The following is a 17,137-nucleotide window of genomic DNA, read 5'->3' as shown; positions in this document are numbered from 1 at the left end:
GCTTTTGTGCTCTGTACCTGTCATTTGCCTGTTTACTCTCAGATTCATTCTTACCCCTTCTCTGCTCTGCCGTGTAATTGCAGTTCCTGGTTTCCTTGCCTTCTGGTAGGTTCAGCCAATAAAAGGCAATGATGGAGAATTGAAGGACGTAAGGGGGAGAGAAGCCAAGATATTTTTACCTCTCTGGCACTGCCTCAGCGCATCTGGAAGCAGCTGTGCCTCCTTTTAATTCCAGATCCCTTCAGGGACTCCTCTCCTCCATGAAGCCAGCTTTCACCGGGCAGCACTGTTGAGGTTTCACCTCCCTTGGGATGGCTCAACTTCTTAGCTTTTTCCTTCCAGTCTTAGATTGGCAGAGCCTTCCTGCTTGCTAAACTCTCCTGGTTTTCTAACTTTTCCATCATCTGGATAGCCAATTCCCCATATTAAATCCTTAGGTTGAACAGCCTAGAGTGATTTCTATTTTTCTAACTGATACAGGCTCCCTTAAGGCATCGTGTAAAATCGTTCCAGCTTCCACAAAAAGGTAACACATTCTTAGACTTCATTTTCTAGAAAACGAGATTACCCTCACTCTACAATACCTGTAGCCTTCGTATTTTCTGAATCTCTACTTAGAAGGGAATGGGAGCATTTGCTGTGCACCAGGTATTCTTAGACTTCATTTTCTAGAAAACGAGATTACCCTCACTCTACAATACCTGTAGCCTTCATATTTTCTGAATCTCTACTTAGAAGGGAATGGGAGCACTTGCTGTGCACCAGGCACATGCCGCTGAGTTAAGGATACCAAGTGGATGCAATTTTACATTTCTTTATTTGTCCCTTGCAGCAACCTTTTGTCAGGGAATAACACTGTCATTGGAAACAGATGAGGAACTGAAAGTAAGGAAGGATTAGTAACTCTTCAAACTCCTCGTAGCTGCTAGGGTTCGTGGCAAGCTCCTGCTACTTGCCACGTTGTCAGCAGTTTACATTTCTCCCCCTCCCCACCCACCAGAGTCTCTCTGTGAGTGTGATTAGTTTCAGCTTTACTCAGTTCCATGGAGCACTTACCAATTTTCAAGAAGTAACCTCCCCCCAAAACCAACCAATTAATTACATAAGTGTCTTCCTTAAGGATCCAAAAAGCATTTCCAGAAAGATTGAGATTGTTAAAAGTGTGGCAGAGGTGGGAGTTCTGGTTGATGCTGGCAGATGAAAAACAGGGATGAAGTGCTTGGCTTAGTGCTCCAGAGAATGGATGCTAGCCCCTGGTTGCTGGGGTCTGTGCAGTGATTAATTAGACATGCTTGTTGTGGGTGCAGACAAGGTCAGGAAGAGTTGCTAGCTATTTGCTGATTGCCTTGGACTGAATATCCCCCCAAAACTTAAACCCCACTATAACCATTGAGGGTGTGAAATACTATTATGTTAATTGAAAGTTGAAGCCTTGAAGAGGTGATTAGATTGTGAGGACTGTACCCTGGTGAATGGATTGATCCATTCTTGGAATAAAGGGAGTGGTTCTGGTGGCTTTAAAAGGAGAGTGAATGAGGAGGTTAGTCTCTCTCTTTCTGCCCTGCCATTCTGCCATGTGAGACCCCTGTGTCACCGACACCATCAACAGGCCTTTACCAGATGTGTTCCCTGGACTTTGGGCTTCCTAGCCTCTGAAACTGTATTTCAGTTTCATTTCATTTCAAATCACCTAGTTCCAGGTATTGTGTTATAAGCAACAGAAATGGACTAATACATTGACTCTTTAGAAATGTGAAGGCCTCAGCCTGAATCTGTCTGCCATTTTCTAGTGTGTGACTTCGAGCCCTTTGATTAGTCTCTCTGTGTCTATTATCACATCATAACAATAGAATATAACAGTGAATTTGCAGGATGATTATGAAGAAAAGACCATTATAGTGATGACCATGCTCTACCCAGTCCTTTTCCCTACAGGAGATTCAGCTCCTTCTCCATCTTAAATAAGAGAATTTGATGCATACTTTTGGGTTTTCCAAGGGCCACCCCAACTCTTTCTTTTCCTAAAATAGGGCTAAACACGGTCTGCTGATTTCCACTCCATAGCCAGTGTGGCCTTGGAGCTCTAACCAGAACACAATTCACAGGGCTTTTATCTTTCCTCACAGCCTCATTTGTCCCAGACAAGTGATGCTTGGACAAATTGAATGAAGCAATGGCAGTTCCTCATAACCTTTCTTTCTAGAAAGACTCCTTTACTTCCAGAGACATAGATATCCTCGGATGAAGCGGGAGCAATTAGAGGCAAAGGGTGACTGAGCTGTAGGCTGAAGTCAGGAGACCTGGGCTCAGCTCCAGATCATTTCTTGGTTATGTCCCTCTAGGGAAATTGACAACCTCTCTGAGCCTCGGCCTGCTCTCTGTAAAATGGGGATGATGAGGCTGCCAAGACTTCCTTTCAGCACTGAGCAGACAGAGGGGGCATCACTCACTGGAGTGTCAGAGAGGAATAAAGTTCTATATTTTTCAATTTCTGATAATAAAATTAATTCATACTCTTTGCATAAAATCTGGAGAAGTGTAAAAAGGAACATTAAAAATCACCTCCTATCTCACCACACAGAGATAATAACCATTGCCACTAGATGGTTGTAATATTCTCAAGTAACTTTTTATGAGTTTATAGAAACTTGACTCTGAGAGTTCTTATAGAGATTAAGTGAGGTAAGATATTTTAAATATTTATCATAGTGCCTGTGCATGTGAGAAATATAAATAAATATATTTGTCAATTAATTAATTCAACAAATATTTATTAAGTAGGTCCAAAACTTACTAAACATTTATTAAGTGTATAAAAATACTTGAGATATTTTCATCAAGTTTTAGGGGTGTTTTGGGATAGTCTTTTCTATAGTATAAGCTGCATGGCACACGTGAAATTCAAATCCATTTGGTTTTCAAGTTCAAGCAGGAAAGGTTTGCCAATTGCTGATCATGCAGACTCATATATGTACTTAATATTTGTTAAGTAATCTATGTGTCAGACACTGGGAATATTTGTGTTTATATCTATATATACACATGTGCACATGCATTTGCACATATATGTATTTTTATATATTTACAATAGCATATGTGAATGTGTAAAATTGTTTTTAGTGCCAGGCTCTGGTACTAACATGTTTTTATTTATGTTTACTACATCAGAAAAAAACAAGATGAACTTTCATCAAGTTTTGAGAGTGTTTTGAGGTAGTCTGATTTATAGTATAAAATACATAGCACATGTTAAATTAACTTTGGAGTTAAATTAACTTTTAGGAGACACCCCAAAGGGTTCAGCAGGCAACCTCCAGAGCTGCAGACACTGATGTATGAGAGTCTTGTGTGTTTGAAGACAGGAAAAGGTCCTCTGAAGACTGAGATGCTCTGGGCAGAGAAAACAAACAACAAACAACAGTTTTAAATATTAGCCTCTAATTGACCATCACAAGAGGAGATGATTTTAATTGCTGACATTAATTATCGTATGAACTGCTTCCCATGTGGGCAACTCTATGCAGTATGCTCCAGGGGGAGTAGCCTGAGAGTTTAACAAGGGATCATGATTCTCTCAAGCAATGCTAGGTAATGCAAGTATGAATTTTATAGACATATTACATATTATTGTCTTTATGTCTGTGTACGTGGTGTACATTATGTATGCTATATTAGGCTGTTTCTGTTGCTTATAACAAAAGTACCTGGAACTGGGTAATATATAAGAAAACAAAATTTATTGCTTACAGTTTTGGAGGCTGGGAAGTCCAAAGTCCAGGGAACACTTATGGTGAGGGTCTTCCCTGGTAGTGGCTTCAGGAACACAGGGTATCACATTGCCAGAATCTACAGCATATAATAGGTGCATGTAATAGGCTTGTCTTTTCTTCATTCACAACTAATAGTCATATGATAATGTCATTTATTCCATCCCAAAACACATATTGAGTGCCTTCTATGTTCCAGACACTGGCAATACAGATAGATTAGGTCCTTGCAAGAATGTAAGCTCCATGGATGTGAGGACTTTATCCATAATACCCATGCCTAGATTAGTCAGCACATAGAAGGTACCCAATAAATGTTTATTAAATAAATATAAGTATGAACGAATAGTCTACGAATATATAAAATATTCTGGGACATATATATGTTGTGTGTCTATTACAGTGTGTATATTACTGTATTGTAGTTTTAGGTTACTGTAGGCATATGGTATCCAGGGGTACTTCAAAAAGTTAGTGGAAAACTTGAATTATAAGATAATATGAATCCTTCCATGAACTATTTGAAGGCCCCTCTTAATGGGTTTCCGCTGTAAATACATCTAACCATCTAAATAGTTTTATATCCTAATTATCCCTTACCCCCAATCTTCTCCATGCTCCAAGTCTCTAAGGAAAGCTGCCAACACAGAAGACCAAGCTCATATATATCCTCAAAACACAGCCCCGTTTCCATAGAGCAGCAGTGAGCCAATCCCAAGCATCACTAGTCAGATGCACATGTTCCGTGCAGGGTGGAAAAAGGCCTGACTCCCAGGCCTGAGCAGGGTTCCCCTGAGTCCCCTTCTCCTGGTGCATTCCCTCCATGTCTCTCAAGGAGCCTTGTCTGGGGCTTTGCTTTGTCTGCCCTGGGAGGCTGCAGCACAGCATTCACTTAGCCTAACAACTCAGTCTCTGCAATCAGCAGGCTCCATTTGGCTTTTGCGTGAAGCAGGAAAGATTTGCTGATTGCTGATTACACAGACACTGAATTTCCCAAATCTCTCTGCTTGGGGTGTTCCTGCTGAGGCTAATGCATGTCCCCAGCAGATGGCGGATGGGATGCAGAGGGCAAAGGGGTCACAGTGAAGGGTAGGGGTAGTGGCAGGCCTCTGAACCCTATCCTTAGTTCACGTACCCTTGTCTATCTGTGGCTTTTTTGTTCTCAACTTTTTTACTCTGTCTAGATAACTTATCTTCTATGCTGTCTTTATTTTCTGTTCATGTCTTTTCTACACAGGATAGCAAAATAGCTTTGGAGCCAGAGTCCTGAATTCCAATCTCCTTATTTGCTATGTGACCTTGGCAAGTCTCCTCAGTGACATTGGAACAATATCACCCTTTCTGAGGCTCCTTATTCTCCTTCAAGAATTAAATAATAAAAATGCCACCATTGGTTAAGCCCTTCCACTCTGCCAAGCTTATAACAGTCCTGTGAAGGAGGGTCTGTTACTACCCCCATTTTACAGATGAGACAACTAAGAATCAGAGAGGTTAAGTAACTTGCTGAAGATCACACAGCCAGTGAGCAGCAGAGCTGGGATTTGAACATGGGCTTCCCAGCTCCAGAGCCTACTTTCACTTTCATGATATTATGCATATGACTCATTTCAGGACCCCATTTCCTCTGCCCACCTGCTTAGTCCCAGCCCAGATCCACCCACGCCTGAGACTGCCTGCCTCTATCCCTTTCTTCCTCCCACCAGGAGGCTCCCCAAAGGTTTAGATTTTAGATGCTTGCTGCTCCTGCATGACACTCTTGCAAGTGTCATGACACCTGGGCAAGGTTCACCCAAGTTAAACTGGGAAGGGACATCTGTGCTCATTTCTCATGTCTCAGCATATGTGGTCTAAAGAGTTCTCACTGGAAAACCCAAAACCTAGATGCCCATCTCAGCTTTGTGGTCTCCCAGCTGCATGACCTCAGACAGGTCATTTTGCTGCTCTGGTGCTCAGTTTCCTCATCTCTAAAATAGACATTCATTCAACCAATGTTTGTGGGGTCCAATGTAGTTACCACATGCCTACAATGGCCCTGATGTGTTGGCTTCTGCTAGGATCTAAGGCAGAAATCCAGAATTCTCTGCCTGTGTCTTCCAAAGACACAGGTACTACATATCCTGGGAGAAGCTTGTTGATTCCCAATGACACCATCATCCCAGCCCACTAGGGAAGAGTTGAGCTTGGGCAAATGCTCCCATAAGCTGCTGGGATTTTGTACCTAGCCATTTTTCTAGATGTGTTTATGAACTGACATGCTGGCATCCTGTAGTGAGCACCTCCGTTCTGTCCTTTATTTCCTCTGACAGCCCGCTGGCCTCCAGCCTGGGGGCCCCTGCCTCAGATTGTCTCTCACCTTGTTGGGACTGAGATGGGCATTTCAAAGCTGGCAGCTTCAATCAACTGAAATGTACTGCCAGCCCCTCTCAGCACCTCCACCTCTCTCCACGCACCCCCTCTCTCATCAGCTCAGTTTGGCCCCTAGGCTTGCTTGGTAATCGGCTGCTGCTTCTGTCTCTGTCTGTCTGTCTGTCTGTCTGTCTGTCTCTCTCTCTCTCGCTCTTAAATCAGAAAAGATTCAAAAGCATTTGAAAGGCACACACTTGCAATAATGTGAGTGAACAAGCTGATCTGCCAAGGGGAGCTAAGCGTGTCCCTACAATGGGGGCACGTCATGGTCCTTGTTGGCTTCCTTTAGGGTATACACACATGGCCCCAGAAAGACCACTGGACTGGGAGCCAGGAAGACCAGGATTCCAACCCTGGCTCTGCTCTTTACTTGCTCTGAGTGACCTCACTGGTCTCAACCTCATGTGCAAGATAAAGAAAAATGATCCCAGGCTCAGAGAGGGACTGTGAGCTGTTCATGGTCACACAACTTGTGAGTTTGATGGGAAGCTGGGAATTGCACTTAGATGTGACCCTAAATCCTGATGTTTCCCCCCTCCGCACTCTCATCAGTTGGTATATGTGTATTTCTTTAAACGGTCTAAAACCAAACTTTACATAATTAGAACAGCTTAAAAGAAAAATCTCATATATTCACCCCCATTCATAAATATTCCCAACTCTCCAAGTGTTTTTCCAAATGTGTGTGTTATTTGCATAGATTTGAGTATGGTACTCCTAGAAAAATCTCATATATTCACCCCCATTCATAAATATTCCCAACTCTCCAAGTGTTTTTCCAGATGTGTGTGTTATTTGCATAGATTTGGGTATGGTACTCCTGTTTCATTCCGTTTGCTGCACATTATTTCACAGATGCATTCCACGCTGCCACAATCCTTATTTCTAATGTTAATGTCTGTCTAATAGCATCAAAGTGACATGCTGTGATTTCTCTAACCATTCCCAATTGCTGGGTGATGAGGCAGCTTCCAGCTTCTTCAACAATCCTTATTTCTAATGTTAATGTCTGTCTAATAGCATCAAAGTGACATGCTGTGATTTCCCTAACCATTCCCAATTGCTGGGTGATGAGGCAGCTTCCAGCTTCTTCGTGTCATCAAAAGCACTGCTCCAAGCATCCTTGGGTGCAGAGCTTTGCTCTGCCTTTTGATTTATCCCCTGTAGGATTAACTCCCAGAAGGTAGGATTCTGGGTTTAACCCAGGATTTCAGACTCAGCACTATTGACATTTGGGACCAGATCATTCTTTGTGGTGGGGACTGCCCTGTGCATTGTAGGGTGCTGAGCAACGTCCCTGGCCTCTGTCCACTAGATGCCTGTCATGTCCCCTCAAGTCATGACAACCAAAAATGTCTCCAGACGCAGACTCAGCACTATTGACATTTGGGACCAGATCATTCTTTGTGGTGGGGACTGCCCTGTGCCTTGTAGGGTGCTGAGCAACGTCCCTGGCCTCTGTCCACTAGATGCCTGTCATGTCCCCTCAAGTCATGACAACCAAAAATGTCTCCAGACGTTGTCAAATGTCCCCTAGGGGGTGAAATCACCCTCAGTTGACGATCATTGAGTTAAGGGTAGGGATGTGTGAAATCGGCTGCAAATGGAAGTCAAAGATTTTCCGGACTCTGGACAAAGTCTGATTAGGGCAGTACCAGAGAGTACTGAGCACTGAGAATGAGCACTGCACAGAGAAGGGAGTCAGAAGCACTGAGCTCAATTTCCAGCACAGCGATTCAGTCTTCACTTCTCAAGGCCTCAGTTACTCATCTGCAAAATGGGAACAATAATAGGAACTCACTTGCCAGGCTTGTGAGGTGACGTAGAGTACTGAGCACTGAGAATGAGCACTGCACAGAGAAGGGAGTCAGAAGCACTGAGCTCAAGTTCCAGCACAGCGATTCAGTCTTCACTTCTCAAGGCCTCAGTTTCTCATCTGCAAAATGGGAACAATAATAGGAACTCACTTGCCAGGCTTGTGAGGTGACGTTCATGAGTGTAAAACACAACACAGGGCTTGCCATGGAAAGTGCTCCGTAAGTGCCAGTTTGCCTACTCATAAGGGAGCCTTGCTGGGTTTTCCATCATTGCCTTTGCTGCCATTGAGGACAGAAAGATGGGGACATCTAGATGACAGAGCTGAAGGAAAGCCTCTCTTGTTCTGCCCTTTCCTAACCTCCTGCACCAGATCCATTCCTAGGGCTCAGCTTCCAAAACCAGCGTCCATAACTGTTCTTGGTTTTTACATTTATTCATTTATCCAAGAGGGGCTAAGCACCCACTGTGCGTCAGGCAGCATGGCCCTGCGTCAGACATACTGGGTTCCACATGCCCTGCAATGGAGGACAAGTTCTGCATCCTTGGATGGCCCCAAGAGTCCATTCCCTCCTCTATGACCAGCCCATCTGCAGAGAGAGCCCCTCATGGAGTATCCATCACATAATAGGTGCTTAGTGAACACCAGGCTCATCCCTGGGTGTGTCTCCTCCCCAGTGAACTCATGGGTACATGGGGTTCTTGCCCAAGGTCAACATGTGGTCTCTGTCTCCAGGAGAAGTACGTGGAGGAGCTTGCAGCAGTGAGGCAAACCCTCCAGACAGACCTGGAGACATCCATCCGGCGGATTGCTGACCTGCAGGCGGCCTTGGAAGAGGTGGCATCCAGTGACAGTGATACAGAGAGGTAACCTGTAAGGGGCTAGGTGGGGCTGGGCACAGCAGGTGGGCTGCACCCTGGGGAGCTCTATGGGATTTTAGCTGATCTGGGTGCCACATCTGCTGGGGGACCCAACGGGGTTTAGAGGGTGGAGGGATAACTGGCTTGCTTAAGTAAGGAGGACAGGATGCTGCCCTGCTAATGTTACCTTATTACAGCTGAAACTGCTTGGCCTGGCTTGCCAAGCCTTTGGCAAGATAATGGGACTAGAAAATGATCTCCAGTGTGTGATCTTGAGCAAGTTCCATGTCCAATCTTGGCCTCATTCCTTCATTTGTAAAATGAATATAATAATAAAGGGGATATATGATAATATTGGGATGAACCATCCATTGATGGGCATTTGGGTGGATTCCATCTCTTGGCTATTGTGAACAGCTTTGTGATGAACATGGGAGTGCAGGTGTCTTTCTGATACATTGATTTCACCTCCTTAGGGTATATACCCAGTAGTGGGATAGCTGGGTTGTAGAGCAGACTTATTTTTAGTTCTCTGAGAAACCTCTGTACTGTTTTCCACAGTAGCTGTACCAATTTACATTCCCACCAGCAATGTGGGAGAGTTCCCTTTTCTCGCTCGGAGATTTGTAACCTCAACCTCTCCCATAAAAATGTTCATGCTCAGCAGCCACAAAACAGAGACCCAGTGGAATCTAAAACCCCATGTTCTTGCTTCTAAATAAAGGGCTTTATCTAAAAAATTTCTTTAGTTTGTGCAAAGGTGGCTTCCATGCATGCACACTTCAAGGATTTTCACCATTCCCTGCTAATTTTCACAGCTGCCAAACTGCTGGTGAAACAGCAAATACTGATGTTGTAGCTGCTTCCCGACTCATGATTGCATTTAGGATCCCCACCTTTCTCCCTTCTCCCTCCCCCTCCCACCACCCCCTTCTTCTCCAGTTTTGTTAGTGTCATGATAGAACTTAGGTCTCTAAGTACAAACTCCCTTTGTCAATGTTACTTTCTGGATGCTTGGGCTGGCTGTTCCATTCATAGAAACACGAAAGCTTTTGCATTAATTATAATGGGGATGAATGGCTGTAGATAGTAGTATCTTCGGTCCATAAGCAAACTTTTTGAACCATTTTCACTTGCACAGCAAGAGATCGCTTTTCTAATAAACAGTAAATCTTTTTTTAAATAACAAGGTTGGAAAGAGGCAGAGGGTCCATACTCAGAAGTGTGGATGGCAAGCTAGAGAGGTGAAAGGAAAGGTAAGAAACAGACTTCTCACCTGGGAAAGGAGAGCCTAGTGGTGAGGTCGCAGAGTCACAGACATGACTCCAGTCTCTGCTTGGTGGAGATCTTCTCTGGCCTTAAAGGGACCCTGTCCTCACCCTCATTCTAACAGGAGACACCTTTATCTGTCACTGATCCAGGTAACAAGACTCATGCTCATCCTCTGTTCTGATCCACCTTTTCTGAGCTCCAGACCCTGGGTGCTCAGGAATCCAATATGAACCCTAGATTTCTGTGGGCATTTTCATGATCTTCTGTCTCTAGGGCCTTAAATCTTTCTTCCTGTTGAGCTTCTGATGCATTTTCCTTCCCTGAATCTCTAGTTTCCACACAGCACCTGACTCACAGTTCCTAAAGCTGGAAGGGACCCGCCTGCATTTCAGGGTTCCTGTGAGGTGTGAAATGACTGGAGAGCACTAGGTGTAAAGAAACATACCTTGTGCTGGACAAGCCCCATGCAGTGTGTAGGACTATTGCAAGTGAAAGTGAGGGAAGAATTGGGGAGGGCATAGGCTCTGCATTTCAACAAGCCTGATTTTCAGTTAGGGATCCAATGGCAAATTTCTGCATGACCTTCAGCAAGTTATTCAACCTCTCTGAGCCTCGGTCTCTTCACCTCTAAGATGGGTTAGTAATAAGAAGTAAGTGAAAAAATATGACTCCTAAGCACTGTACTTTGGACTATGCTTGCAGGGGTCTGCACATCGTCAACACAATCATTCATTCATTTGGCAAATTCTTAGCACACACCTATTCCATGCCAGACACTGTGTTAGGTGCTTGTGTTATTCCACTTGCTTCTTGTTATCTTTATTCTCCATATTACAGATAAAGAGAGACTGAATAATTTTTCTGAAGTCAGGCAGAAGTTAATGTTGGGAACTGTACCTGGAGCCCAGGTTTGTTGAGTTTCGGAGGAACAGAGAGGGAGAAAAGCCCGGGAATTGTCCTGCCTTTATGGAACCTGCATTCTGGTGGAGGGTGTGTGTGTGTGTGTGTGTGTGTGAGTGTGTGTTCATGGATAAAGTGAACAGGCTGACAAAAAAAACATGAGCGTATGATCGGAGTTACGAAGACAGAGAAGTGGTGCTGTGGTATATAGCGGGGTACATAGCACAGCCTGTCTGAGAGGAAGGCATTGTAATTAAGACCTAAATGAGAAGGAGCCAGCCATGGGAATATCTGGAGAAAAATGAGTAAGGACAGAGGGATGCATGTTCTAGAAAGTGAAAGAAGACCATCCTCCTTCTACTCCTCTGGAAATAGCCCATGGAAACCCACCGAGACCCGCAGTTTCTCAAAGTGCCTGAGAACCCCAGGCAGAATTGGCTACATCATTTGTGAGGTCCAGTGTGATGTAAAAATGTGGGGTTCCTTGTTAAAAAAATTTATTAAGAATTTCAGGACAGCGACAGGCGAGTGTTAAACCAAGCATGGACCCTTACTGGCATGTTCTGTTGGTTCTTAGGAAGCATTTCCTAATGCTCAGCGGTCCTCTGTCCTAACTCACTGCCCTGTAACTTGGATTTGAGAATGAAGCAGCATAGATTTCAATAATATCAAAGGAATGGGGAGATTGGGGGAAAAATGGCAGCAAAGAAGTCTCAATGCATTTCAAAGAATTAACATTGTACAAAAATGTTCTCGGATCACAGTGCAATTAAATTGGTTACATAAAATTGGCAACAATAAAAAGAAGCATATGTGTTGCTAGGCTGTAAATCCACCATCCAGAGCAGAACCCCTGGCTCTCGCCCCAGGGCCAACCTGTCTTTTTGTCATGCTGCTCTCAGCTCCTAATTTTCTTATCACCTGAGGTAAGAGGCTCGGATTGGAGCCTGAGGCATTGGTCTGAGGTACTTCTCCAAACTGAGCTCTCAATTGGGATTCAAACCAACCCCAGGAGAGAGAGAGAGAGAGAGAGAGAGGGAGAGAGAGAAAGACAGAGGGGAGATGCTTCAGCTGTGGGTCAGGTTCTTTGAGAGACTTGTTCAAATTACGGAAAGTCCTATTTCCCCATGTTGGGAATTAGATCTGAGTGTAACACTTCCAGGCTGGGAACGTGGGTACGTGCTCAGAAAGACAGGTAGCCTAGGAGGATGCATTTAAACATGTGCTCTCCTGCACTAGGGCCCTGCATGGTAACATGGATCGTGGTGTCAACCTTCTTAGATTAATGGAGAAATGCTTTAAGCTGGTCCCCCAGGCCTGAAGCACACTCATTACTCATAGAGGGAGGGATGCATCAGCTGACCGAGAGCCCCATCTATTCCTGGCCCAGAGTCAGCAGCTGCTCTGTCTGTTGTCTTGGCTGTGCATTTGGGTGGAGTGTGGAGAGGTCAATGGATGACCTCTGACCCCTGGGTCCGCTGAAAGTGCATCAATTCCATCTGACTCCATGTCAGAAGAATGTTCTGGAAAAGAGTCCTCTATTGCTGAGTTGAGTGTAAGTTGGACATTTTCCAACATACATCCTGTTATAATCTGGCTAAAATTAAGCTGCAGTAGGACAAGTAGGAAAATCTGGGTCTAACCAAAGATCGTGGCTGCCAATTATGACATACCTATGAGTTAATTTACTCACTGTGGTCCCAGGCTCTGGCCAGACTATAGTTTCCCGCTACACAGTAAGTAAGACAGACTTTGGAACTGCCAGTAGCTCTTTTCCTACAACACTCTTACCTCCTAGTTTGCCCCCATGAGTAATGAGCATGCTTCAGGCCTTGGAGAACAGCTTAAAGCATTTCTCCATTAATCTAAGAGGATCGATGCCACAGTCCAATTTAAAACCATGCAGGACCCTAGTGCAAGATAGCATGTGTTTAAATGATGGTGCACAGACCACCCAGACTTCTGAGCATGTTTCTAGCCCAGATGCCCAGCTAATGAGGTGCACAGGGAGTCAGGGCTCCACACTTCTATATCTACTGTGGCATTACAGGAAATAATGATAGTTGTAATAATAGGCATACTTTCTTGAGGACTTACTTTGTGCCAGGTACCATGCTACCCTGGCATGCATTGTCCCTACAAGTCTGTGAGGTTCCTACCATTATTATTTCCAGTTTACAGATGAGAGAACTGGAGCATAAAGAAGGTGAGGAACTTGTCTCCGCCCACACAGTAGGTGATGGAGCCATGATTTAACTTTCAGACTGACCCCGTCACCCACATTTCTTTTTCTTTTCTTTTTTTCCACTTGGTCACTTCTTGGTACAATCACCCACACTTCTACTGATCAAGTTCTGCTGTTGTGTCAAATGCACCTGTGCTTCCTCCTTTCCCTTGTTAAGGTCTCTGTTCTCTGCCCATAAACTGGCCTGTCATTATGATGAACTTGTGTCTATCACCGGGATATGGTGCCAATGAATTCGTGTGTTACTCCCCAGGCAATATTTTCATTTAGAATGGAGTTGTCTGAACAAAGACTCACCCTAAAGAAACACATCTGAAGACATTTAATTAATTATCTTGCTCATCGTCAATTCCCTGTTTACAAATTCCTGGCACAAGTTCTTTTTTTAAAAGCCATAGACACCAAGATGAGAGAAAGAACCACTGACTGCATGTCAGGAGATGAAGGTTACAGTCCTAGTTGTACCACCAAATGGATCAGGACTACGGACAGGTCACTGGCCCTTCCTGGGCCTCTGCTTGCTCACTCAGCAGATAATATCAACCAGTGCCTTCTGTGTGAGGGCAGGAGGTATAGTGGGGAACCAGCAGGCAGGGAACTGCCACATGGAGCTTGTATCCCAGAGACTCTTTCTTCATATGGTGAAAGGATCAGTGGGTTTCAAACTCCCTCCTTTTAGTAGAACCTCCTTTTCTACAACAAAGCAAACTCTTGTAAGAAATTGTAGCTTAGGGTAGAGTGCAGCTACCCTCTGATTAGAGTGTGAGAGGGATGTCTGGGGATGATCCCTCCTCCTGGGTCCCCCTTCCTGACCCCTTGGTAGCCCCTGTGGGGGTCTCCCAAACTCAAGTACTCCATGTACCATGGTGTACAAACTCAAGTACCTACCAGGACCAATAACCCATGATGTGTATAAAGTCGATGTGGTGGTGATTTTTACCCATCTGGTTTACTGCTCCTCAGGAGGAGACAGAACAAAACTCCCCCTGCTTCTTCCTGAAAGCCTTTCTTCACCCCCTACACCCAAGCCTCTGCTCCAGACCTCCTCAAGACAAAGATGTCAGGTGCCTTCAACATGTGCTCACATCCAATGTGGGATACAGTTCCCAGGAGCTTTTCTCAATCCAGCCTGTATATTTTCAACATACTCTATTTTGTTGAGACCTTCCCAAATGGCATCGCATATGTGGTCTAGGTTAGAAACCACCCTTGGTCTGGACAGTATTTCATCATGGTCGAACAAATAGACAGACCACCCAGCGGGTCTTGACTTCAGCTTCAGAGGTTCTGTTCAAATTCGATGGAACAGGTTCACAGGCAGCAGCAGTCAGTGCACAGATACTATAAAAATGTAGAACTAATAAGCATCTATACCTGTGTCTATTTGTCCTCATGGCTAGTTGCTTCCCAGAGTCACAAATTCAGGAAACGCTAATAATGATTGCTGAAAATTTTGTGTTCTTATAAGATTGCTTCTTTAGATTCTTCACCATTCTTTTCCACAGTGACAAAGGGTTAACAGTGGTTAATAGGGCAGTGATGGGTCATGCCTGGGGCCTGCTTGTTGGTCATGTAAAATATTGGCTCAGCAAACCCAGGTCTTCCTGTTAGGTGAAAAGAGCACTGAAATTAGTACTGTAATAGAGTCTAGTGGAAACCAGAAGGCAAGCCCCAAATGAAGGGAATGTAATAAAGAGACTGATTGCAAAGGTGTGGGCTCAGTGTAGGGAAGCCCCAAGGGATGGTGCAGCACCCAGGGGCTAGAAACAACTGGAAGGAGTAACTGTAGCTGAGCCTGATGAAGAGAGGAGAGCGTGTAATTGCTGGAATCCAGGAGGTGGGCTGTGAGACAGGGCTGCCTGGCAGGAGGAGCTCTGGCCTTTAGTTGAGGGATGGAGTCAGGCCAAGGAGATGCAGTACAGTGAAATCCAGAAATCCAGGATGATAAATACTCCAACCTCCTTCTCTTCCCTCCTCCTCTCCAATTGTCAGCTGAGTTCCCCATTGGCTATGCCCACAGGTAAGCCACAGGTGTAGGGGAGCACATCGGTATGGTTGGTATAGGTCCGTGTCCCCCTTTCAGAAAGGAACAAATCTGAACGCTGAGTGCATCCATGGGGTTATACTCATGAAGTTGGCTAGGGTAAGCAGTGGGCAAGAATTAGCACCAGCATGGACTTTGATTAGTTGTTGGGCTACAAAGACTTTCCTGAGTGCTGAGTTGAGGTAAAGATTGGTGTTTAGTCAAACAAAGTATGTGAGGAAGTATTCAAAATGTAAATGAATGAGCATGGCTATGTTCCAGTAAAACTTTCACCATGTCAGAAACATATTTCTAGGCTCTTGGGATTAGAGACTAGGATGTGGACATCTTTGGGGACCATTATTCTGTCTCCCATGGGGCCATTCACAAAAGATTCTTTTGTTCTATTGCCGAGTCTTTTTCTTTGTAAGGCTAGATAGTAAATATTTAGCCACATGGTCTCCACTACAACTACTCTACTCTGCTATTGTAGTGCAAAGAGCAATCACAGACCAAAAAACTTTACTTATAAAAATAGGTGGTAGGCTGGATTTTGCCAGTGGCTGCAGCTGACTGAGTCCTCTTCTATTGGATTTATCAAGCATTGTCTAACAACCTCTGGTCTGGCCTGAGCTCTGGAGTGGAAAGATGAATAAAATGTGTTTTTCTCTCATGAGGGGTGTTGCAGTCTGGTGGGGACAATACACATAAATAGAAGCCCCCAAGGGTCACAGGTCCTTGGGGGTAGGGACCAAGAAGTGGCAGGTACATCCCTAGGAGGAAGCAACCAGGTCTTCAAAGGAAGGAGTTGCTCAAATTCCAGCAGAGTAAAGCTGCAAGGTCTCAGCCTGAGGACCCAATACTAAAATGATGCTTTTGGTGTCTGAAGTTTGTGATTTGGCTGTCTGCACCCACACACTGGGAGTTGCAAACTGGATAGGAACACGAACTTAAAAGGCCCTATGGTCCTAAAATTCAAAGTTGCATGACCCTTAGCCTGCACAAGGGTGTCAGGCTCCTCATCTCTACAGTGGAAACACATGGGGTGGGGGGTGGGGGGGTAGATGAGATTGTGTGTATAGCATGTTTGTTGAATGACGGGATGCTCTCTAAAGAATGGCTGCTATTATAATTAGTTTTGGAGTTTCCCAAAATGCCCTGGGAACCTACCCAGCCCATGTCTGATTTGCTGGTACTCACAAAGAACATAAAGCGATGCCTTGCTTATTGGCAGTGACAATGCTGTTAATAATAGCAGTAGTACTAGGCGTACTAAAACAAGAACAGTGGTAGGGCTTGCTGCCATGAGTTAGCTCCGTCTGTTTGCCAGGAACCACGCTGAAATCTTTACAAGGGTTATCTCACTTACTCTGCTCCACAACTCTGGAGGCAGAGCCCCATTATTAGCCACATCTTACAAAGGAGGACAGGTGTCTCAGAGAAGGCAAGTGACTTCCTTAAGATCATACAGCAGCAAAGGTTGGAAGCGGGACTCAAACCCAAGTCTATCTAGTGTTGACAACCATGTTCACCAGCCCTTGGCAGCACAAAGATAACGGAGTCTTGTGTCTCCTTCTAGCGTCCAGACGGCAGTGGATTGTGGTGGCCATGGAAAAAAAGAGATGTAAGTTGACGTCGAGTAAAACTGAGCAGCTTACAATGGTGAGCCTCTGGCTGTCTGTGAACAGATTGCAGAGGGAATGTTCATATCCAATTGGAGAATTATCAGCATTGCCCATGAGAACCCTGACTCCATGGTAATGACATATAGCACTGGGGACATATTTTTAAACTGTCCAGCTTCTTTCAGACAGAAAGACGTCTATGCCTTATCATGCCACTCTCCTC

At 44.6% G+C, this 17,137-nt stretch overlaps 1 protein-coding gene across 2 annotated transcripts in view; it reads left to right on the top strand.

The window, feature by feature from the left end:
• Positions 1-17,137, top strand: part of LOC103593392 (unconventional myosin-XVIIIb-like) — a 145,007-nt gene that overhangs the window by 100,322 nt on the left and 27,548 nt on the right. For both annotated transcript variants that reach the window (XM_008576355.1, XM_008576354.1), the window contains exons 14-15: positions 8,725-8,855; positions 16,869-16,913. In XM_008576355.1, the coding sequence (XP_008574577.1) occupies positions 8,725-8,855; positions 16,869-16,913 (176 nt within the window). The remainder of the gene's footprint in view (positions 1-8,724; positions 8,856-16,868; positions 16,914-17,137) is intronic.

This window comes from Galeopterus variegatus, unplaced genomic scaffold, assembly GCF_000696425.1.
Source record: "Galeopterus variegatus unplaced genomic scaffold, G_variegatus-3.0.2 Scaffold1337, whole genome shotgun sequence".
In the NCBI taxonomy this organism is placed as follows: Eukaryota; Metazoa; Chordata; class Mammalia; order Dermoptera; family Cynocephalidae; genus Galeopterus; species Galeopterus variegatus.
Note: the sequence above shows the minus strand (reverse complement) of the source record. Positions and strands in the feature narration are given on the sequence as shown.